At 39.1% G+C, this 24,903-nt stretch overlaps 1 protein-coding gene across 4 annotated transcripts in view; it reads right to left on the bottom strand.

Moving 5' to 3' along the window:
- ARHGAP18 (Rho GTPase activating protein 18) overlaps positions 1-24,903 on the bottom strand; it is a 120,347-nt gene that overhangs the window by 10,052 nt on the left and 85,392 nt on the right. For all 4 annotated transcript variants that reach the window (XM_037147894.2, XM_037147895.2, XM_037147896.2 and 1 more), the window contains 6 exons: positions 24,588-24,679; positions 20,241-20,318; positions 17,254-17,413; positions 15,129-15,211; positions 11,030-11,236; positions 10,159-10,299 (listed from right to left, as the gene is read on the bottom strand). In XM_037147894.2, coding sequence (XP_037003789.2) covers positions 10,159-10,299; positions 11,030-11,236; positions 15,129-15,211; positions 17,254-17,413; positions 20,241-20,318; positions 24,588-24,679 — 761 coding nt within the window. The remainder of the gene's footprint in view (positions 1-10,158; positions 10,300-11,029; positions 11,237-15,128; positions 15,212-17,253; positions 17,414-20,240; positions 20,319-24,587; positions 24,680-24,903) is intronic.

Here is a 24,903-nt window from a genome sequence, read left to right as displayed (position 1 = left end):
GAAGCTAGGCCAGCTCTAGAACAGGTTTAACCCTTCTCAAATGACTAACTGTGTGGTTTGGACTCACTTCACACAGCAATGGAATATCACTGCCCTTGAAAAGCTTTTCATTGAGCCAATAATGGTAGACAGCAGTGTCCTAGGTTGACTGGCCACGCTCCCTGACAACTGGGGAACGTGTGATCCAGCGGGATGATGCGTGTCGGGGTAGAGACAGGAATAATTCTCAGAGTGTTCAATGCTATGGTAATACACCCCAGCCAAATTCTCGAAACAATATAAAGATTAAGGGTGACTCAGTTCCTTTATTGTTGGAGTTTAACTGGTAGACATAACAGTCAGGGATAAAGGGGTTAAAAGTTTTTTCTGGAAAGTTTTTCCTGGATATCTAGACAAGAGTGGCCAAATGATATCTCCTAAAGATGGTAAACAACAAATATGCCAAAGCTCTCATTTAAATGGTGTATGGCAGTTACTCTTAAGTTCCAGAATCATGCTGTATCAAATACTAAAGCTATTAGTATATTAATTACGTTGAGCTGCCAAGCTTTGAACGGATACAACACGCCTGATCATTAAGCCAAACAGTCTGTTCTTAACTTCAGTCATAATAATAATGGAATCTGTGAATAATTATCTTTGCACCCTTCCATTTTCACTTCTTTTTTGTTGTTGTTATGCTGTGAACTGAAGTTACCCAATGTACAGCAAGACTAGAGAAGACCAGTATTTGATTAACACATCATTAAAATTCAGTCACAAGAATGCTACAACTTACAAAATGTTATTTAATTTCTCATCATACAAAGACTACTATCATAGAGAAAATGATCTGCTAAGGGTTCTAACATGTATTACATTTTGAACTAAAGTACACTTTTAAAAATATGATTTTATTCCTTATTGTTTGGTTAAATAAACAATGATACTTTTCATAAGGGGTAGATAATAACTGCATTGTTCATATTTTTTTGCATTCTGGAAATTAGAAATGTAATGTCAGAGCTTTAGAAGAGACGGTAATTTCTTTTATAGTTAAAAGCTAATTTAAATGTAAAGCCAGCATTCTTAATGCTTCAGAGAAACCTTTTATCTTCAAAAGGGCACATTGGAAATACAACTACCTCAAAAAAAGGGCAGACATCATAACACATATTTTAGAAAATTAAACAAGGACATTTTAGCAAGGTATCTTAAACTAAAATGGCATATTCATCACCTCAGTCTGATTGGAGGTAAAAGTACAGAAGGCATTCTCTACTACCTTGCACTGTCTCTGTTTTGGGTATGATCAGGCCTTGTTATCCAAATCCTAAAACTGTTACCCAACTCACCAATCCAGATTAACTTCCAGAGTTGATAAGCATTTAATTTACAATGAAATACACTCTGATATTTTTCTCTTTTAATATGGTATTTTTATACACTATAAAAAGAATCAAAGAATCTTAAACAGAAACATGATATTGTGCTTGGTATTGTAATTTGATTTTCCACATGGGTCCCCAAGTAGATCCAGACGCTGTTTTCAAACCCAAAGCAGATGCTTGCAACACGACCTGCAGCAAAGCCCTGGGTCAGGGCTAGCCAATGAGATTGGAGAGGGACTTCCTAAGACGAGATGCGACTGAAGACACACAGCCCGTCACCGACAATCCAGAGCCCACACTGCACTGCAACCAGCTCCAAGACTCTTCTGGAGAAGAAGGGCAGAAGGAAGCAGCAAAAGGAAGCAGGGACAGATTTCTTCTCCACGTCCAAAGCCCTAAACCTTCCAACATTACAAGACTATTTTGGAACTTTCAGCAAGCCATGTACACTTTCTGAACCTGGAGTTCCTCAACGATAAGTGGCGAGTATGACACTTGGTGTTAACTTGAGTTAACACCAAGGTAACCACAGGAGAGAGAACTTTTGTTCTTTCTACCAATGTGCTGAGCAGTTTGGCTTATTTCACAGAATCTCCCAGTGACTTGCTCTGTGCCCACATGCTCTCGTAAAGGTATAGCTTCCCTTCACTTTGAGAGGTGAGCTTGACTGACAGAAAAAAAGAATCACACAAGCCTAAGTCCATAATGAACTTGAAACCTGCATGATTTGGCAATTCATAACCAGACGCCCATCACAGCTGCCCTGGATCCTTATCAGGCAAAGATGCAATCTAAGGCGATGATGGGTGAAGTGATGGAATGTCTCTGATTTCCTTAAAAATACAGGAAAAAAAAAGGTGTAGAGGACAAGATAGAACACAGTCAGAAAAATTAGTTCAGTTATTGGTAATGGGTTTATGGGGGTTCAAACACTATTCTATTTCTTTAAATATTTTATTTATTTATTTTTTAGAGAGAGGGGAAGGGAAGGAGAAAGAGGGGGAGAGAAACATCAATGTGTGGTTGCTTCTCATGTGTCCCCTACTGGGGACCTGGCCTGCAACCCAGGCATGTACCCTGACTGGGAATTGAACCGGCGACCCTTTGCTTCACAGGGCTGTGCTCAATCCACTGAGCTAGACCAGCCAGGGCTACACTATTCTGTTTTTGTGTGTTAAAAAAATCTCATAATAAATATGTATAGAAATATCACAGTACTAGATACTGTAAGCCATACTTTTGGTTAAACCCCATTAATCTGGTCTTACCCTCTTATTCTGTGGAGGAAACTGAGGTCTAGAGATGTAAAATGACGTGTCATTAATGTTTTCAAGCACATGACTCTGATATGTGATGGTGGTATGTATATATACATGCCCTCATGGTGTGTTTATGTGTAGGAGGGAATGATATCAACACCAACTGTAAATTGAAGGCTACCGTTAAATGGTTATTTGTAATAGTCTACATTTTCATTACTTCTCACCAAGTGTTTCCTCCTGCTGTAATTAAGAGATGAGTCTCATTAGTGTCGAAGAAATTCAGGAATTTATGTTTGTGCCATACAATATGCTGTAGTCATTAAAAATGTTTGTCTTATTAAGTAGGTTGAGGGCATCCTGTACAACCTGGCTTATATTATTTATTTACCTAGTCAAGCACATCATAATAACATAAGTGCTTGATTATATACAGTTAGCATTAATAACACATAGAGTGCTTAAAAGAATATGACTCCTGTCTTACATTCTTCAATCTCTGGCAACCTGGCTTCTTTTATCATCACTCACTAGCAGTGCTTTGGAGAAAGTCACAACTAACCTTCCAAATATAAATTCCAGGGTCCTCTCTCCAGTGACAAACTAACCTTTCAAATACAAATTCCAGGGTCCTCTCTCCAGTGTCAAATGCATGCAACTTCTCTGCAGAATTTGGTGCTGCTAACCAAATTCTTTCCTTTACTTTAGTCTTCCTCCTGAGCTTCTGAGACACTACAATCTCCAACTTTCTCTTACTTTCTCCCATTTGTTGACTTCTTTTACCCACTCCTCATCCATGGCCAACTACGAAAATTGGTGGCCCCAGAGGCAAAGGCTGTCTTTGCCTTCTCATTTTCTCACACAGCACATTCACTTTGTATAACAGGAAATACGCTGTGGCTTCAACTACAATCTTTATGCTCATTCCAAATGCACACCTCCTCTCAGGCCAGCCCATGCAGCCAACTTTCACACAGGCAAGTCAACCCCAAACTACTACTTGTCAGAGGGTCTGATCCTTTTGCATGATGCCTTTTTTTAAGAAATATTTTTTGTATTTTTTTATTAGCATTTATTCCCATTATACCCTCCTCCCCACCTCAATCACCACACTGTTGTCCATGTCCATGAGTCCTTTTCCCTTTTTGCCCAGTCCCCCTACCACCAACTTCTCCCCTCTTAGCTGTCATCCTGCTCTCTGTGAGTCTGTCTCTATTTTATTCATTAGTTCGGTTTGTTCATTAGATTCCACATAAGAGTTAAATCACATGGTATTTGTCTTTCTCTGGCTTATTTCACTTAGCATAATGTTCTCCAGGCCCATTCATGCCACAAAGGGTAAAATTTTCTTCTTTTTTATGACCAAGTAGTATTCCATTGTATAAATATCTCATAGTTGTCTTACCCACTCATCTACTGATGGGAACTTGGGCTGCTTCCACATCTTGGCAATTGTAAATAATGCTGCAATGACTGTAGGGATGCTTATGTTCTTTTGAATTAGTGTTTTGGGTTTCTTCAGCTATAGTCCCAGAAGTGGAATCACTGGGTCAAAAGGTAAGTCCATTTTTTATTTTTTGAGATATCCATACTGCTTTTCATAGTGGTTGCACCAGTCTGCATTCCCACCAGTGTTGCAAAGGGTTCCCCTCTCTCCACATCCTCACCAGCACTTGTTGTTGATTTATTGATGATGGTCATTCTGACCAGTGTGAGGTCATCTCTCATTGTGGTTTTAATTTGCGTTTCTCTGATGATCGGTAGTGTTCATATGTCTATTGGCCTTTGGTATGTCCTCTGGAGAAGTGTCTATTCAGATCATTTCCCCATTTTTTATTAGATTGTGGGTTTTTTGGTGTTGAGTTCCATAAGTTCTTTATAAATTTTGGATATTAACCTCTTATCAGATGTATCGGCGAATATAATCTCCCATTCTGCAGGTTGTCTTTATATTTTATTGATGGTTTCCACACTATGCAAAAACTTTTTAGTTTGATATAGTCTCATTTGTTTATTTTTTTCTTTTGTTTTTCTTGCCTGAGGAGATATATCAGATAAAATATTGCTACAAACAATGTCTGAGACTTTGCTGCCTATGTTTTTGTCTAGGATTGTCATGGTTTGGGGTTTAATATTTAAGTTTTTAATTAATTTCAAATTTATTCTTTGTATGTGGCATAAGAATGTTTCATTTTTCTTCATGTATCTGTCCAATTTTCCCACCATTATTTATTGAATATACTATCTTTAGCCCATTGTATGTGTTTGCTTCCTCTGTCTATGAAGGTGTGGGTTTATTTTTGGGCTCTCTATGTTGTTCCATTGACCTATGTGTCTGTTTTTATGCCAGTACCAAGCTGTTTTGATTACTGTGGCATTATAGTATAGTTTGATTTGAGGCAGCATAATTCCTCCAACTTTGTTCTTCTTTCTCAGGATTGCTATGCTATGTGGGGCCATTTGTGATTCCATATAAATTCTTGAAATAAAATCACCTAAGGTGAAATTGGTGAGTCATTCTAGAGTGCTTCTTCTACACTCCTCACCTCTAGTCAGTTTCCACATTTTGTGGTTCCCGCCGGCTCATATTTAACACTTCTTTCCATTCCTATTGCTGTCCCTTGGCTCAGCCCAGGACTCTTTTAAAAGCTCCATGTTAAACATTTTATAATGGCAATAATACACGTTCATTGTATTACCACCCATAAGTCCAGGGTTGGTGCACATCACTTAGAGTTTTCTGCATTCTATGGGGAAATAGAGGGCAACAGTAAAGAGACCTGGACTCACAGTCACATAGACTTGGTTTCAAGTTCCACCACTTCCTGTCTAGATAACCATACATTATTAAAGACTGCTGATCTTCACTTTCCTAATCTGTAAAAAATGAGACAATATACTCCAATCAAATTACTATGAACATTAAATGATGTAATGTTCATAAATGTTCAGCATCATTGTTGACCTGTGGTAAGCAGTCAAAATAATAATTATTACAACTATCACAATATAATATTTACCAATTTAAAACTCCTTTCAACAGGTTAGGAATATCTTCCAGGGTCCATATATACACACTCTTACATTTTCATGGTATTGCCTTCTACGTATACGCCATAACATGTTTACCTAATCACCTGTATCTTTTTGGATGATTTCTAATTTGGGCCAGTATAAAGAAAATGGCAATAAAGTCAGGCATAACTATTTGCATGCCCGCTGTATTATTCCCCTTGAAAGAATCTCTGAGTACAATGAGGAGCATGGTTTTCAGGCCTTCGCCACACGCCAAATGCTCACCAGAGGAATTCTACAAATTCAAATATACAGGGTCCAGCACGAACAGCACCCTTTTTTATGAATTGGTGATTTATATCAAATCTTTTACTACAAAATTATAAGTATGCAATTCTGTAACATACCAATTTCACACTCAAGCACACCCTATGACGTTTTAGGTGAAATGTTCAAATTGTTGTCCAACTCGTGCAAGGCATTCATGTACCTTACCAACCACATTCGATGGCGTTACTTCTGCCAGACCCTGTGTACTCCATCAACAATGAAATTAGCTGACGTCTCCTCCCCAGCCTCCTATCTTTCACTCCTCAGGTACTCCCTTCACCTGCCTTCACAGCAACTATTCTAAGGTTCCAGGATGCCCTGCAGATACCAAAACCCAAGGAGGCTCAAGTCTTTTATATAAAATATCACTGTACATTCTGTACAGTTGGCCCTCCACACCTGCAGATCAAAAATACAGTTTTCAGTCAGTAGTTAGTTAAATCTGTAAGTGTGAAGCCAGCAGATACAGAGGGCCGACTGTATTTACTGGAAAAAAAAAATCTGCATATAAGGGGATCTGTGCAGTTTAAACCCATGTTGTTCAAGGGTCACCTGTAAAATCATGTCACTCTGGGCACAGCTCTGAGCAGTTCTCTGTCACATGCAGAACAAAAGCCCAGCTCCCCCTTGAGTACCATTCCTGCCTTTCTTCTGCCCCTGTCCCTCCATGCATCTCCCTGGCCACCCAGCCCAACCTAACTTTCCCTCCAAACACACTCAAACATCTCCATGTACATATATAATAGGCAGCTCTACTCAACAGGCCCCAGAGTGAAATCATGATCTTCCCCAAGTACCAATTCCACCCCTCCAATTGCTCAGGACAAAAGCTTTCACAAGTCATTCTTGATTCCTTTCTCTTACACCTCCTATCATTTCAGCATCAAGAAATCCCAATGTCTCTAACTTCAACACAGAATCTGACCACTTCTCCACCTCTAGTGCAAACACACTGGTCTTTCACTGGAATTAGGACGGGCTCCTTAAACAGTCTCCCTATTCTATCCTTACTCTCTTAGAATCTATTCTCAACATAGTAGCCCCAAAGATCATTTTTAAAATGTAGATTTTCAAGCCTTTGCTCAAAATCCTGCCATGATCCTATCTCACTCCAGGTAAATCCAAATTCCTAACAAGGCTCTTTACAATTAGTCCCTCCTGTCCCTCCGACCTCATTTCTTAATATTGTTCCCCTTGCTGCGGCCACACCAGCACCAATCATTCCTTTTTGGTCCTTAAATATCCCAGGCACGTCCTGCCTCAGGGCTTTTGCGCGGACTATTTGCTCCTCCTGGAATGTGCTTCCTCAGGTGTGAGCTCAGCTCAGCGCCCCGCCCTGTTTCACACCCCACTCTGCTGTATAGTGCTCGGACCACCCACGTCAAATCTGTAAGAGGAACACCCCCCCCCTCCACCAGATCCCTTTTTTCTGCTCTACTATTTTTATTATTTTAGAGTGTTTTCCCACATACCAAGCTACCACATGATCACGCATTCTAGTTATTTTTACTGTTAGAATTTAAGTTGCCCAAGAGCGGTGATCTTTATCTGCTTTGTTCCATAATATATTGCAAGTGCCTAGAATACATTGCCTGGCACATAGTAGGCACACATCAAATAGTAGTTTAACAAATAAAATAGCCCAGGCAGTTTCAGGCCCTATCGTTTTTGTGCTGCATATTTAAATGATGTGGGGAAAGAGCCAGGAAACATAAAGCAACAAGCCAGAAAGGGGAGTGCAGAGTGGGTTGTAGCCGAGCAGGAGGCCCAGGTTCCACCAAAGGGAATTGATGCTACTGAGACCCAAACAACTGCTACCCAGCAGGAAAGCAGGTCCCCTACTGCAAGGGGACACAGGGGCGTGTTCCTACAGCCAATTTGTCAAGCTAAGATGGAAATCCAGGCTTTTGTGTTAAGTCTTTTCTTTTCAAAACTCCGGCAATTGATAGAAACGTATGCAGAAGTCTGATGACTTAGTGACTTACCACATATTTATACTGTGGGACATTATCTTGTTCTTTATTGTTGTTCTGTAATTGTTTTCTGTGCTTATTTGTTCCCCCTAATAACTAACAGTAACTTGAAAACAAAATCCTAGCAACTGATCAAAATTTCTCAACCAGAACGACAGCCCAAACTACCCTCCACTGTGGGCTAGGATCACATAGAGGCTACGCCCCTGCGCCCCTGCGCGCAGCTTCCTCTGCGGGCAGGACCTTGCTCTTTAATTTGCTGCCTGAACAAACCCCGTGCGCTCTTCGCAGCTCAGCTCCAGTCCCCAGTGAAGCGTCTCTGAGGCCGCTTCCTGCGTTGCAGCCCAGCGTCAGGGTCCGGCTGACACCCACACCTCCAGCCCCTCTGCTCGCAGCCCTCCCAGCCCCAGCCCCCTCTAACAGTTCGCAGGGAGTGTGGAGGGAGCAAGGAGGTACTTAGTAGCGTTTTGTGAAAGGAACTGCTGAATTTCTTAGGAGAGAAACCCAAAGCTTGGATAAACTGAGTCATGGTTAATACATGATAAAACTGAGGTTTCAATCCAGGTTTAAATGCCAAACTTTAAAATGAAGACACAGCTTCTAACTAGTACAGAGATAAATCTCAGACCAGCTCACACCTCATTAACCCAAAGTAAAAGCTAAAAAAATTTTTTTAAATGTTACCAAAAAAGTAACTTTAAATTTTTACTTAAAAGTCCGTCATTAAAAAGGTAAGACACAAATTTTGTTTCTGTAGATATATACTGGGCCTTAGAATATCATGTTAAGACTGTCTTACAAAGGAAACAAGGTTATGAAGTCACCTTAGTTAATTTGAAAAGCAGGGCTACAAAACAAGAAGATAGTCACATCTTTATAATGGTTTCAGAAGAAATAAACATCCTATGTTAAACAAAAATGATTTATCTCAAAAATCCTTTCTGACCTATGATATCAAGCCTTTTCTCAAAAAACATGAACACTATTTATAATTTCCCTTTATTAAATTTTGTTTTTAAAGATACTTATAAATTGAGCCCTGGCTGGTGTGGCTCACTGGATTGAGTGCCGACCTGCAAACCAAGGGGTCACCGGTTCGATTCCCAGTCAGGACACATGCCTGGGTTGTGGTCCAGGTCCCTAGCAGGGGATGCACAAGAGGCAACCACACATAATGATATTTTTCTCCTTATCTCCTTCCCTTCTCCACTCTCTAAAAAGAAATAAAACCTTTTTTAAAAAGATACTTAAAAATCGACCAAAATTTTTAATGAACAAGTAAATTAAATTTTGTAACAGTGAGAGCTATCAATAAATAAAAGAGAATTTTTTGGTTGGTTTGTTTTTAATTACTGGATCCCCGAAGTAGGCCAAAGCAGAAATATCAAAGGCTGATAACCGAATTTCCAAATTATTCCACAAGATGGCAGCATGCAACTGAATAACCTCAAAGGCAAAGTGGGGGGGGGGGGGCGTCTTCACCAAAAATAGAACAATGGAAACCCTTTCATTCCATGTTAAGGTTTCAAGTCAGAGCTTTGGGAACTTACTTCATAAATGTGTTTCCATGTACGCTTCATTATTCTAAACCCAGTTTTTAATGTATTCTCCCAGAAGTGTGTAAACAGTAATATTTAGATATTTCTTTTTTGAAATATTTTCATTTTCTGTATTCTAACTTTCTCCAAATTCTTCTTAGGATCCAATTAGGAACCTTTACATACTTACTAAAATCCAGGAAGTGTCCCAGGCACAACACAAACATTGGTTTATTTGTCTCTCCAGATTAGTTATTTTTTCCCATTTTACAGATGAGAACATTAAACAAAAAAGATCAATGGTTCACACCAGGGGTTCCTTACTGGCTAGACCTCACCCATCTGCTGGGTGGCTGGAGTCTCCCAAAGTCCTTCGCTGTTGTCTGTGTGTGGGTGCGTGGGTGTGAGCCGAGACTTTCTGCTCTGATCGCCCTTTGTTACCAATTAACAGCTCACCTGCGGAATCGCCAGCCTCCACGGCCAAGCCTGGGCTTTGGGACTTGCAGGAGTGCACTTACCTCTCACTATTGGTGCCTCGACCTGACTAGTAGTTCCAGAACCTGGTAAGTGTGCAGTTTTTATCATATGATAAAAACATGGAGAACTCTCTGTTGTGGGACATTGAAAACGATACTGAAATTGGTACAAACACATCACTTGAAGTTTCTCTTACATCATTTGTACTCTTCTCTTGCTTTTCATATTTTTCTCGGTCATAAGCCATTTTCTTCAGCAATTTTTTCATTGTCTTTTTATCCTTTTTAAGATTTTCGCTGTTTTGTTTCCTCACTTGGTTGACAAGAAACTTGGGAATCTACGGAGACATGAAATTAAGTTTGGAGTGGAAAGAGAAGTGGCACCATTACAAACTATGGAAATAATTATATTTGTGTATTTAATTGGAGAAGTAAAGGTTTTGTCTCTTTGACGAGACTGTGCCGTTGTGCATGCACTCTTCATCAAACCAAAGGCACTGTATGACCCACTCACCACGTGCCCAGGGCATCCACAGGATGCAGTCTACCAGCTCTCTGTGTAGCTTCTCAGAGAGGCTTGGTGAAGTTCAAGGACATAGTGGCCTTCATCTAGGCCTGGGATGCTAAGACTGGAGACAGCCTGAGGTGACCAGCAATGGGAGCTACCACCTGGGTGGCTGGTCCCTTTAGTGGCCACCTTTCCACAACCTAGCCTCTGGTTAACCCACAGTCCCCTTCTAATGACCAGGTAGCCTTTCCTGTCAAAAGAGAAAGAAAAAACTCACAAATACACAGGAGCTGACAGGTATCTAGCAATAATCCAGGAACAATTCATCCTCAAAAATCACATTAGCAAACAAAATATTTTAGAACTGACCCAATAGAAATAATAAAATAGTGTCACCATTTAAAAAATTGAGGTTTAATAAATGGATATTACTTTCTTTTTAAATCACATTTGAAATCCCCTATCTGGTTACCTCTGTATGGAGAATATGGTAATTCATAAAAAGACTTCATAATCTAGGTATCAGCACTCATTAACAGAGCTTCAAAATGTATACTTACTGTCCAAAGAAGTTTTTGATACTTAATCAGTAAGTACATGGTATTAGCTGTCCCGGCTGCCATTGCAAATTCTCGCTGTTCGCTGGACTTCAAACCCAACGCATGGCACATGAAGAGATTCGGGGCCATGACCATGGCCACATTCATGGTTGTCATCTTATTTTTCTCCTTATTGTCTATTACTCTTTGGAGAAATTCAAGCAGGGCCTGAAACAGAAGTGAGTCTGAGATTTGTGTTGTACACAAAGATGAGAGATTAGAGCACTGCAGCACATGGGATTTCTATCTAGTTAAAAAAAGTAAGTCATGCAAAACGATGGTCAGCCAGCTTACAGGCAGCAGGCCTTGTCACCAAAGCAAAGCTTCCCCGTTTGGTTAATGTGCCCTGAGCAGGTGCTGTGCTCCTACGTACCCAGGGCCGTGCTGCTGGGGAACGGGGCAGAGGACACACGTCTGACCCGGGAGGTGGGGACAGGCGTGCAGAAGTGTCAGACCAATAGTCTCCCAGAGCCACTAAGCACGGAAAGACCATTTAAAATATCAGACAACTATGCACTTGCTTCAGGAATGTGTGCTTTTATCTCCAGGAATTTTTAAAAAAAGATTCCCTTAAAAAGGCTCCTTTAACCTCAGTTTCATTTACTTCGGGGTACCCAATAGCTAGCTGACATGAAATCTAGAACAATGGAGATTATGATGGGGTGAAAAGTGAATGAAGAGCAACAAAGGGGAGTCTTAAAATGAATAAATGAATAACAAGGAACTTTTCACCAGCATGAGCTAGTTTATCCTCAGTTTGATGCCACCCACTTCCTACCTCTACTGCCGTCTGCAGGTGTCTTCTGAGCCTGTCCTGCCCAAAAGCCACAGGCAGGTGACCCTTCTCGTCATAGGGCTTAGAGCGCTAAGCTCTTCTTTTGCCTTCTTTCTTGAATTATTTGGGTCCAGATCAATGCAAAACCACACAGGTATTCAATGTTCTCTGAGGGTGAGGCATTGTTTTAGGCGCATCAGGGAGCTCATCCCACTTAATCCCTCCTGGAGCGAGACGCTGTGCTTGTCCCCACTTGAAGAGGAGAAAGCAGTCTCTGAGAGCATGCACGGGACTTACGGGAGGTCATACAGCTAGCTAACGGCGGAGAAGCAATTTAATGTCAGGTCCATTGGGCTTTTGTTTCTGAACTCTTAACTACTAAAACAATCACATTTTCTGATTTAGCTTAAAATCCCTACCTGAAAAACATCAAGTTAACTACACCAAAATGAAAAAAGTAGGAGAAAGTATTCATCTCTCACAGCATTTCGGGGTGGGGGGGGAGGGGGGCATGACTCCCAGCATGCTGATCTTGAATGAAATTTTGCTGCTATAGAGATCTCAAAAATCTGAAACAAATGAAAGGCATAGCCTTAGTATCGAACAATAAGATTTATGTATCTAATTTCTGATGCAGTGCTCCAAAAGTTAAATTGTAATCTGAGCATGAGGTTTTATAGAAGTAATACGCTCTCAGATGGGGACAAAAGATTAATTGGTGAGGTTTGGAAAAAATATTTAATTTTGTTCCAGAGGGCAGAATAATTACTTAGGGATCAGTGTATCTCTTTCTTTATGAGCATAAATTACAAAGATTAGGTAATGAACCATTTTAATCATGGTGTGCATATACAATAAGGTTATTCAAAATATTACTCTTAGAATATTAGAATGTGAGTGTGTATAGATATAAAATTAATAAAATGTTAGCCTAGCTCTTGCAGAAAGAACTTCATCTTCAAATGTACTTTGTCTTTAAATGAACTTTAAGAACTGCCCTTTTAAAAAGTATTTATAGCCCTGACTGGTGTAGCTCAGTGGATTGGGTACGGGCCTGCAAACCAGAGTATCGAGGTTCAATTCCCAGTCAGGGCACATGCCTGGGTTGCAGGTCAGTTCCCAGCAGGGGACGCATGAAAGGCAACCATACATTGATATTTCTCTCCCTCTCTCCTTCCCTTCCCCTATAAAGATAAATAAATAAATTCTTTTAAAAAAAGTATTTATCATTGGTCTGGTATTTTATAATATCACTGGATGCATTCTCTGAAAACCTAGTTTAAATTCCAGCACAGTTACTTACTCGATATGTGTGATTTTAGCGTATCCTTTTGATATCTCTGCTCTTTGAAGCCTTCCCATTGGTTAAGTGGAAATACTAATCTCCTAGCCTGCCAGGACTAACGGAGCCAGTGTATGTTAGCAAACTTCCTCAGAAAATTAAGACTAGAGCTAGACATTGCTATGACCAGCAATCCCCTTCCGAGAATCTACTCAAAAATTTTAAAGACACTTATTTGTAAAGATAGATGTACCTCTGAGTTCATTACGCCATTATTCACAATAGCCAATACATGGAGACAACCTAAGTGTCCTCTGATGGATGATTGGATAAAGAAGATGTGGTACATGTATACCATGGAATACTACTCAGCCATAAGGAAGGATAAAATTCTGTTCTTTGGGACAACATGGATGGATCTTGAGAGTATTATGCTAAGTGAAATAAGTCAGAAAAGAACCATGTGATTTCACCTATACGTGCGGTATAAAAAAGCAACAGATGAACAAACAAAACTGAATAAACTCATAGACAACAGAATGGTGGCTACCAGAGGGGAAGAGGGTGGGGGAGGATGAAGAGGGTACAAGGGGTCAAATACATGGTGATGGAAGGAGACTGGACATCAGGAGATGAGCACACACAGAGCATAGAGATATGTGTTATGAAGTTGTACACCTGAAATTTATATAATGTTCATTAGCTAATGTTACCCCATACACTTAATGTTTCACAAAAAACTATAAAAAGGGTAAATGCCAATTATTACATTTATATGGATTCATTGTTGATATCTTAACACAAGTCTTTGTTATTCTTACAAGTTAAAGAAAGGTATGATCATTGACCCAAATGCACAATATTCCAAGGTTAAAAAAAAAAAATCCCTGGTCAAGCAAGTTGCCCAATGATACCCCCACAAAACTAACTCTTCCAAGGATAACTCTTCGGAAGGTCTCCTGTGGCAATGCAGTGTTTTTACACCGTAATCCCCATCAACGGCTTTCATCCAGATAAATGGACTGCTAGTGTTCTTTCCATGGGCATCACAAAAGTGCCACTCACCTAGTTTCAAGTCAAGAAATCTTAATGAGATACAGGAAAAAATTTCCCAGATTTACCAAATAGTGTTTTTGTTTCTTGACACAATATTTCTTCTTAAATAGAAAGAAATATAGGGAGTAAAAGGGTCAGGGTCCCCCTCTTAACTGTATAAAAAAAAATCTTCTTAAGGCAACAGTGAAACTTAAGGTAAATTTTCTAAATTATACTTTTAAAGTTGTTCTCCTTTTGTTTTAAGAAGTTTATAACTAAATCATAAATCTATGAACTCTCGTCATTCGGGAAAATAAATCAATGTGGAGCAACCCACTGATTATTATAAAAGACTATGATAACACTTATAACAAATGGTGTTAAACCATATAATATTACACCAAAACACTTTGAAATCATGATATAAATCAGCAATGCAGGGTAAGCCCTTAGAGAAGTAGGTAAAATTTCTTTGAGTTGGTCTATCTTTTGGCTAACCAAACATTTTGAAAATCAACATGATGACTTATTCCAAATTCCAAACAAATGTAACATTTAATGAATAGTGGGTTTTATGAGATGACTCAGAAGTTTCTCTGCAAACATTCGTTTTTCACGTTATTAATACATATTCATTAAACAAAACTTGGAAAATGCAGAAAAGCAGAAAGAAGGGAAAACAGTAGAAAAATCCCCTGTTCCTATTAACAAATGAACCTCAAATCATCTGTTTTGGTACAAGAAACGGTATAGTAAAAATTAAAACACAAAATACCATTATCGTGACTAACCTAGTATATGAGTGAATACAGAGTAAGACTTTCACCATCTCTTAAAACAGGCCCTTTCTTTACGGATTACTACGACTACTTCCATGACAATAGCGTACTGCTTTGACACACGCAATGAAAAGTGACTCTGTTCCCTGCTCCACACGGAGGGATAAGGAAGGGAAATGGGCCGCTGACCTTCAGCGTGTCTCGGTTCGCGGCGGGCAGGAGGATGACAAGGAGGTTCAAAGCCTGTAGCTGTTGCTTCTTGGTTGGAAGATCTGCAGACAGATTAAACAAATCGGAACTCTTTTCTTTACTGAACATTTTCCATTATTTTCTTTCTTTCATTTTGTGAGAAAGAAGTTATTTGACGTAAACGTCCTTGTGAAATGTAAGACGGTGACTAAGCAGCAAGCCCTGCCGCGAGAGTGTTTGCGGGTGATCAGGGGAAGCAGCTGCTGCCTCGGTTTCCCTCTCAGAATGCTCAGTTCCCACGTGATCACGTGCCCCGCGGCCTGGTGTTTGCTGCCACACAACAGTGCGTGGACGATCATTTCACGTGCTGCATGGGCATTATCCCCCCATAAAAAGGCCTATGCTGTCAAGGCGAACCTGTAACAGTCAAGCCTGTCTCTTTTCATGGTGAGCACATAAATCAGTGGTGAAAGTCCATGGGTTCCCACAGGAATAAGGAACACAAAGCCCGGAGCAGGCCGGGTGTTCAATAAACAGTTGTGGAATGAATCAGGGAACCAACCAGCAGTGAAAGAGTGGAAGAGGTATTTATCACTTATCATTTTCAGTAGCCTATATGCCGCTTAACACTTACGGATATTTGGAGCCATTCTGGCATTTGTTTTTCAGGGATAAATTTGGTCCTTTAATCCACACCCAAAGGATGTGTGTAAAATAGCACAACTCAACCGTTAAGAAACATTTGCAGCAGATGATTTCAGTCACATCTGCCCTGAGAGTTCTGAAGAAATGTTAGCTATGACCCACAGGAATCCCCGCCCTGTGACAGGCATTAAGACTAGCTGGGCACACGTGGAATATTATGCAGTCATTAAAAACTGACACCTCACCATTTGCACAGCATGGGTGGACCTAGAGGGCAGTAGGCTAAGTGGAATAAGTCAAAGAAAGACAAGTAACGTATGATTTTTCCTATATATGATACATTTTTTTTTAAGCCAAGCTCATAGGTACAGAGAAGAGATTGGTGGGTTTTGCTGGGGCAGGGGCAACACGTGAAGGGGCTCCAGAGGTGCAAACTTCCAGTCATGCACAAATCAACCACAGGGAGGCAGCACAGCACATGGTGGCTATAGTTCATAATGCTACGTCACATATTTGGAAGATAATAGAGTAGATCTAAAAGGTTCTCATCACAAGAAAAAAATGTCCATCGCTAGGTATGGTGATGGGTATTAATTAGACTTACAGTGATCTTTCACAACATTTACAAATATCGAATCATTACCTAGGATACCTAAAACTAATATGGGGTTGCATATCAATTGTACCTCCATAAAATTTAAAAAGGAACAGCCTGGAATGGTTCTGGTTGACACCGCAGTTCACCTTAATCATTAGGAGTGGCCCCCTTGTACTCTCAAATGCATCCCAATTTGGAAGTGAAACATGTGGTCACCAGAATGTGACATCTTTCATTTTCTGCTGGTCTCTAGGGACTATAAGGCATAATTATGCCAGTACATAAATCTCACATGATCCCTGTGTTCAGTACAAAGGAATTGAGGACTATCTGAAACATTAATTTGGAGCTTGCCCAAGAGTACAAAATGGCAAGATTTAAGAAGTCTCTTGCCGTCCACCAATGAGGCAGTCACATGATTTGTTCCATGTTTCTGCAGGACCATTTCAGAAAGTTAATTTTTCAGAAAATAACCACAGATGCTGCCCCATCTCCTCATGCTTTTATGATAACTGTTAATCCACAGCTTCTCCAGTAAATGTTGCTTTTAACACTTGGCAGAGAAACTGTATCAGAGATCTTACATGACTCATTCTATTATAAGAGAAATGTGAAGCTTCCAAGTTTTAACATGAAAATATATTGTATTGCTTAAAGCGCATGTAATTCATTTGTACCCAAAGAGAACATTCTGTTTTCTATTTACTCCGAGATGTGTATTTATAAAGGAGAAGGGGATCGTGTGGCGCCCGTTGACATCAGTGAGTCAATATGTATACCCAAATATATCTGGTAACATTCCTTATGATTCAAAATGTTGTTAAAACAATGAACAGGGATGGCAGAAGCACAGAGATTGCCTCGAGGAGGGACAGGACTTACTTTGGACGGCCTGAAAAGCTTGGAGGTACTCTACACTGAGCAGTGGCTGGGGCAGCTCCCGGATGAAGAGCTTCAGCAGGCTGGCCGCGTCATGCTGCTTGACACTTTCCCAATTAAAAGCCCCTTCATTAAACTTTGCTTCTAGTTCTTGGCAAAGATTCTGAAAGGCAAAAGAAAAATAAAAAGGCTACCAGTAAGTGCATTCTTTTTTTTTTCCTGCTGAGAACGTGATCCACTTCCCACTTTACAAGTGATTCTACTTTTTAGAAAGACATCTGAAAGCACTAAAGGCCAACACTTCTCTGTCACGCGGCAAAGTGCCACTTCCCTCACCCCGGAGTGCTTCACCAAATGGAAACGATACCTAAGCCCGCCCAAATTCAGAAACTTTACATATTTTTCTGGACACAAATCAAACCTTAAACAGTTAAAGTTTTAATTGAAAGATCAGTTAAAATCATCTTTATATTAGGGGGTTTATTTAGATGCTATAATTTTTTGTTAAAATAAAAGAATCATTTTTAAAAAAACAGTGTATATTTTAAGTTGTTGAGCAGTACATTCCATAGCAAAAGGCACGATCCATCCCTGGGCCTAAAGCAGAAGACTACTCTGATTAGTCACCCCTGGGAGGGGAAAACCAAACCCTACAGCTAATGAGGCACGAAAGACATCGATACACCTGCCTTCCACGCAGGAGCCCCAAGTCACGCAGCCCTCCTGCTGCCGGCTGCAGAACACGATTTGATCCGTATAGAGTGAGAACTACCTAGTTTGCTTACCTCAAGGACTCTACGAGATTTGCCAGACAAATTATTATTAATAAATCTCTTTAGTTTCACAATTACTATTTTCTATGTGCTTTCTTACTGGGGTGTAAATCCCATTCTGTCAGAAATCTTTCCAAGGCCCTGTCGCTTTCTTCTCTTATTTGAAACTGTTATCCCAAATTAGTCCTTTGTTCTTTTCATAAGGTAGATTTATTACACTTGCTCTTTCCAATCCAACTCCCTTCTTTACCCCAATTATTTCTGTAACTGGTGAATATATAGACCTAAAAATGGGGAGCAAGAGAAAGAGAGGTGCGGGGGAAAGGTGAGTGAAAGAAGAGGGGTTGGGGAGAGAGACACAGGAGGGAGAAGAGTGTAAGAAACGTGAATGGGCAGGGGAGAAAGACAACCAGAAGTTTTACATATTATTTATTTATAAAGGACCAACTACTGCATAATTTGGTATGTGACGCCCGGCTGAGTTGAATAGAAGAGCTGGCTGAGCTCACTTCACTGACCTTCTTAGGAACTACATTTAGTTGAACTCATCTTTCTGCCAGCAACCCAGTCAAAATATTTATAAAATACACTCTGTATCTGCTCTTGTGTACTTAAGGAAATGTGCTTATGACTAGTGAGTTGGCCATTACATTCTGCTAATGAATGCTGTGAACAGTGAACTGAGAATTATTCTTGCTGATAGGGGTAATATGAAATCGCATTACCTGTTTCTGAGTCTGTCTCTGTACAAGAATGTACTTCTCCAACAGAACTTATCTCAGAATCACATACCACGTCCATGATTGACTAGTGGTGAAACCGCCGTAGGTGTTTGCAAACGAACGGAGACAATGGCAACTTATCAAACTCACAGAGCACCAGAACAGTTTCAAGACCTCTGTGCACCAGACACCAAACCCAGGGGACACGGGCTGAATGAAATTTGTGAGCAGGATATATCAGGTTACTTGAATCCGATTAAACTGAGATTGCGATGCAGTAAGAGCCAAGTAGGCCGAAACTAGCCTCCTAAATTGAGGGAGCTGATCAAAATAAGCAGGTGATGGGAATGTGGGGCTTATCAATAGAAATTCCACTCCTGGCAGCTCCACAGCCACAGCCCCAGGCAAGGAGGGTATGCACCCCCCAAGAGTCATTTCTTCCTGATCCAGCTCTAAAGATGTCATATGGGATAGGTCTTAAGGCAACAGACAGAGAAAATCTCTTCCTTCTACCCAATTTCTCTTGGATTTGCAAACTCAGGAACACAATATATTGAATGTGGGCAGTGACTTGTACTATCTCAGTTTAGAGCTATAGATGAATTTGGAGGCTAAGGTAAAGAAGATTGTTAATGACTGCTAATCAACACTTTCCTAGATGAAGTTTCCAGACAAAGCTACATTTCCAAGAAGCTCCATAAAGTGCAAATTCCCTGAGAGGCATATGAATCACGCATCATCTGTGGGATAGTTGCACCTTGACCATGCACACATTGGATATTTTATTCCTTGGATCAGGAGTCGGGTGACAGAGAGAAAAGGGAGGAGCAAACACCAGATCCTAGGGTAGTGAGAAGGAAGTGCCTATTGAGAGAACAGAAAGCGGGGGAAGGAAGAGAGGAGTTCCATCCAGGACCTCTGACCTCTTTCGCAAGCCAGACTCAGGCTGCCCTGAACCCAGTGAGACAGGGAACTGTGCAAGTCAGGAAAGTGGCGGAGACAAAGTCTCATTTTGGCAGCTCACTAAAACGAATTATGTCAAGTCTCCTACTCTGCTCAGCTAATGGAGTTTATCATCCTACCTCTTAAAAAAACTCAACTGCTATTATTCATGCTGACTAAATCTATCACCAGCCCCCTATTAATATTTTGACTCATCATGTTCTCTTCTCATTAGAAGGATGAAACTACTCTTGTCTTTTGCCTGTTGACTTTTGTTTCTACGTTATGTTTGCATAGATCACCTGCCCCTGTGATAATACTTTGTTTATCATAGTATTATTATAGGTAATGTGGTGATTTTCAAAAAAATCAAAACAATACAATTTAGAAGAGACTACAGAAAAACTAAATACAAGCTGAATGTCAAGAGGTTTTATTGCTACCTTTAATCCACTAACAATGGGGGAAGGGGGTGGAAGGGCAAGTTAGCTTTTAAAAATACAAAAGTGCAATTAAATAATAAAGTTTTACATCAGTAGAACCAAGGGGTTACCTTGATCCTAACAGCGGCTCCAGGTATTCGTAAGAGGCCTTCAGTTTCCAAACCTCCCTCTTCAATTCGAGAAATCAGCTGTGTATAAACAAAAGAACGTTCTGATTTTGGTATTTGTTAACAGATACAATTCCAACTTTAACATCTGTTTCACATACAAATCAGTGAGAACTGACTGCTATGACACATACACTAAATTTTATAAGTTTTGAATGCAATTGCACTACCTCTATGCTTTAACCAGTAGTTGCCAAAACTTTAGTTATAATTTAGAATTTAGAAAAAGTTGGATCTCATTCTCCTTTGTAACAGAAGTATATAATTTCTCACAGCAGCTGTGGAACTCCAAACAAACAGAAACTAAAAATGCTCATTGTTTAAAAGCAACTAAAACCACCCACTTCTTTTGCTTTTCCCAAAACATAGCATTCCACAATCAAATAAATCATACGACATTCTAGTATTTGCACATTCACATCACATTTTTAATTTGTTCAAAGAAACAATTATTTATGATATGAAATTTAAAAAAACTATGAATACTCATTTTAAAGTGTTTAAGCAAGTTTTGGTGGTAAATGTAAATAAAAAACAGTTCTCGTTTAAGACTTCTAAATCATACCTGATGCCCTATTAATTCATGCAGATCTTTCTACCTCCAGGACCCCATTAAAATAACAAAGTTTTTTTTTTTAAATAAGGCAGAAACCCACAAGAATGAGGTAAGTGAAGACATTGCAACAGCGTACTGTTAGAGTCTAGGAAGATCGGAAGAGAGTGGTTGGTTTCTTGGCAGAGTCATCTTCCAACTGTAACACACATTCCCTAGGCAGTACACAAAGACTTTATAGGGGCCCTCTGCTATTTTAAGGAAATCAATTTCCATGTTCCTCAGTTTCAATATAAGGTACTTACTCATGTCACATAGGTTTTCCTTCCTACCACGCACCCTCTTTTCACAATGGCCTTCTCTGGCTTTATAAAAAGCAGACATACTCCTCACTCATCACTAAGCCTTCAACAGTACTCTCCAAACACCCTAAGGCGTAAAATCGTACAGCATGCCAAGAATCTAAAATTGCAATTATTTTTTTCAAAGAAACCTCCTTTAATGATTAACCAAGGCTCTACAAACTATATAAAGCGTACTGTTTTCCCCTTAGTTATAAAAGTGTCTCAGGAGCAAAGCATGGCATCATAAATGAGGTCTTTTGGCCTTTGTCTGGATGTTCTGAAGTCAGCTGTATTGTAGAGCGTATAGACACTGGGCAAGCTGGAAATTTTTCTTTAATGACCTCACCTCTTCTATCCTTAGATTATGGCCAAAGAATGAACTGATCTTGAGGGAGTCAGGTAAAAATAAAGCAAAGAGTAGTTTCAAAATTTTCCCAAGGATCTATTATCACACTGAAAAGAGAAGCAGTTTTAACCAACCAGTCAATGCAGTACATGAGTTTCTGAAATTCAACTGAAATATTTTCCAAGACACTATTTTTCAAATTACACTGGGAAAAACCTGCATCAAAATACTTTACGTAATTATTTTACATTAGATGGGCATTATTCAATAAAGTATTTAAAACCAAATTTATCAAATAATACCATGCAAAAATTATTTAACATATAAGCAATTTTCTTTTATTTAATCTTATAAAATGTTTAAAATGTTCTATTAACAAAGGATAAAATTATGTGCTAACTGCTGGAGCAAATTAGTTTGTAGCAGCACACACGTTTTGCTTTCATTGAATACAAAGAAAAAATTGACCATGATTTCTAAATAACTGAATGAGAGTAATTTCTGAATTTTTATAGTTGAGTCATTTTTATTATTCTCTAAAGCTGAATACTAGCACTTAACTGAGGTATGTATACAGGTATATTGTCTGAAGGGATGTCATGTGTTTTCTCATATTTTTTACTTTGAAAATAACACATTTTTAGCTCTGTATTACATTGTATTATCAAAACATAATCATACTTTGCAGCTTTTCTTTCATTTCCAAGACAAAATAGAGAGATGAAAAATATATTGATTTATATATTTTATTCAAGATGCTTTTAGTAATTTATTTTTCAGGATACATTCTGCATTTACCAGCAATTTTCATTGTATATCCCAAAATATATACAACATACTTCTACGAATTAAAAAACAAATTGAAAATGAAGTCAGACTTTTTGACACAAAGTATGTTTGATATGGCTGATTAGTTTGACAGTGAGAAAAGAATTTGCTGTTAAGCAAAATTTTTCATAGATAAAAATTAAGAATATTTCTATTTCCCCAAATCTGTTTGAAAATATGATTTAAACAATGTGCCTCTGAAGATGAAAAAAAAGAAAGATACAGTTCACAGATATGTTTTGTTAAAGCCATTTTTGGGTATGCATCTCAATAATTAAGAAAATATGATTAATGATTACTAACAAATCTTTTTTGCAAATCACTGGGTTCCAGTTTTTTAGCTTATCAATCAAAAAATATTTTTATGATAAATCGCTGTGATTGTCTTTGTTTATAATTCAGAGAGGATGCAAACAGATAAGTGTCTATCTAATAGTAAGCTCTTTCTATGCCCTTTTACTTTTTAAATGAACCAAAATATTTCAGGGCTGTTATCTAATATCTGGTGGGCAGCCATAGTCTCCAGAAGAAACCACAAATGTAAAATAACTAAATACATAAGAAAACAACTTCAAGAGAAAATGACAAGGGACTGGATGCAATCCTGAACCCGGTCAGGAGGTATCGCTGAACCTTCGTGGGGACAGAACTTTACCCTTCATGAGTATGACGGTAAATTCAATGTTGTCAACTTGGCTACTATGCCCAGTTGTTTGGTCAAGCAGTAGTCTAGATGCTGTTGTGAAGTTTTTGTTTGTTTTTTTGTTTTACCTGTAATTAACATTTAAATTAGTAGAGTCTGAGTAAAGCAGATTACTCTCCATAATGTGAATGGGTCTCATGTAGTCCTGAAGGCCATAAGAGCAAAGACCAAGGTTCCCTAAAGGAAAAGTATGTCTGCCTCCAGACAGCGACACAGGAACCCTGCCTGTGATTTCAACTGGCAGTCTGTGGATTCAAGACTGCAACATCGACTCCTGCCCAAGTTTCCAGTTGGCTGGCCTGCTCTACATACACTTGAATAAGCCAATTTTTAAAAATAACTCTCTCTCTCATATATATTCATACACACACATACACATATAATTTTTAGAAGGAATGGTGTTGAGATCCTGGCTTCTTTGTACAATCATCTGTGTAGAGTAACTGGCACCTTTTATTAACATTAAAAGAATTTGAATAGATGGCCTATACTTGTTAGCACCTCTCTGTTAATCACTGGCACTGTGGACAGCTATTTAAACAGATACAAGTTCTACTGGCAGTGGCTAACAGGTTAATGAGCAGGACTAACTCTGCAGAGCAACGTTCATCAGGAGAAACACTGAGAGACAGGTCTGGATGTAATAGAGAACATGAAGAATAAAGGAACCAGAGGTTAGTAGGCAAGACAGGTAAACACCTGGCTTGGCATAGCAGAAGAATGAGTGACAAGAAGAGTAAGTGCCAAGTCGACTGAGCTTTAGTATCGATGAGTATATTGAGTCAATTAATTGTCAAGGTTCCTACTGCCACTCTTGCTATTGCCAGAAATTCCTGAAATTGTGATATATCTCAGGTGTTGCAAAGAATCTATAGCTTGGGTTGTCCATAAGTGATTTGACCTGCCTTCCTCATTGTGCATTCCCTGGCTTTTATCATATGTAATCTGTGTTTCTGAATACTGATGGCTCAGAGGTTAGACTGAAATTCTTATAGTGCCATAGATAATGCCCTTATGAATAATTGAGTGTTGAATACACAAGTGACTTGACAGTTTAGCAATCATTTTCTGATTCTACTTTATGGTTTCTTTGCCTAGTTTGGAAGTAGACACTGGTAAATTAAATTGGACATCCTCACTGTAAATAAGAAAGCTTGGGAAATACACACAGGCATGAAATATTCATGAGGATTCAATTCCCAAGAAATTTATAAGCAGTTTCCATTTCTATGTATTATAGAATTGAAATCTCAATTACACAAAGCCAGCTAATAGAAGACAGGAAAATGATGCCAGGTAATCACTGTTACAGTAATCACACAGAAAGCACCACCATGAAATAAAAATTATGAGCCCTTGAAACAAATTTGTTTCCTGAATAGAAAATCAAAGTACAAAATAAAAAAGCACGTCAATTGGAAAACTATATTATAATAATATGAGTGTAAAACAAAAAATAAAAACACTATTAGTTGAAGTATGCTCTCTCCTTGCTGACCCATTCAGGCCTACTTACTTTTTGAAATATCAAGGGTATTCGAGTTCCTGGTACTTTTCTCTGATCAAATTCTAACAGTACTGTTAATGGAACACAAAAAAGGCCAGAATCTGCAATAAAAAGTAAAATAAAATTTCTTCATTTCAATCAATCCATAAAATATGAATGCAAAATGTACAGGCATGGATTCCTGGTGTCATCATTCAATCAGATTAATTACTGAGCCCCTACTACGTGAATGACACTGTCTAGTCATTAGGCATATACACCCCAATAGGAAAATCCTGCCCTCACCCTACAGAGCAATCTAGCAGAAAGATAACGGGACAAATAA

The sequence above is a fragment of the Artibeus jamaicensis genome, unplaced genomic scaffold (assembly GCF_021234435.1).
Source record: "Artibeus jamaicensis isolate MK-2021 breed Jamaican fruit bat unplaced genomic scaffold, CSHL_Jam_final contig_387, whole genome shotgun sequence".
NCBI classification, from domain to species: Eukaryota; Metazoa; Chordata; class Mammalia; order Chiroptera; family Phyllostomidae; genus Artibeus; species Artibeus jamaicensis.
The sequence above is the reverse complement of the archived record's forward strand: the minus strand, read 5'-3'. Positions and strand labels throughout refer to the sequence as shown.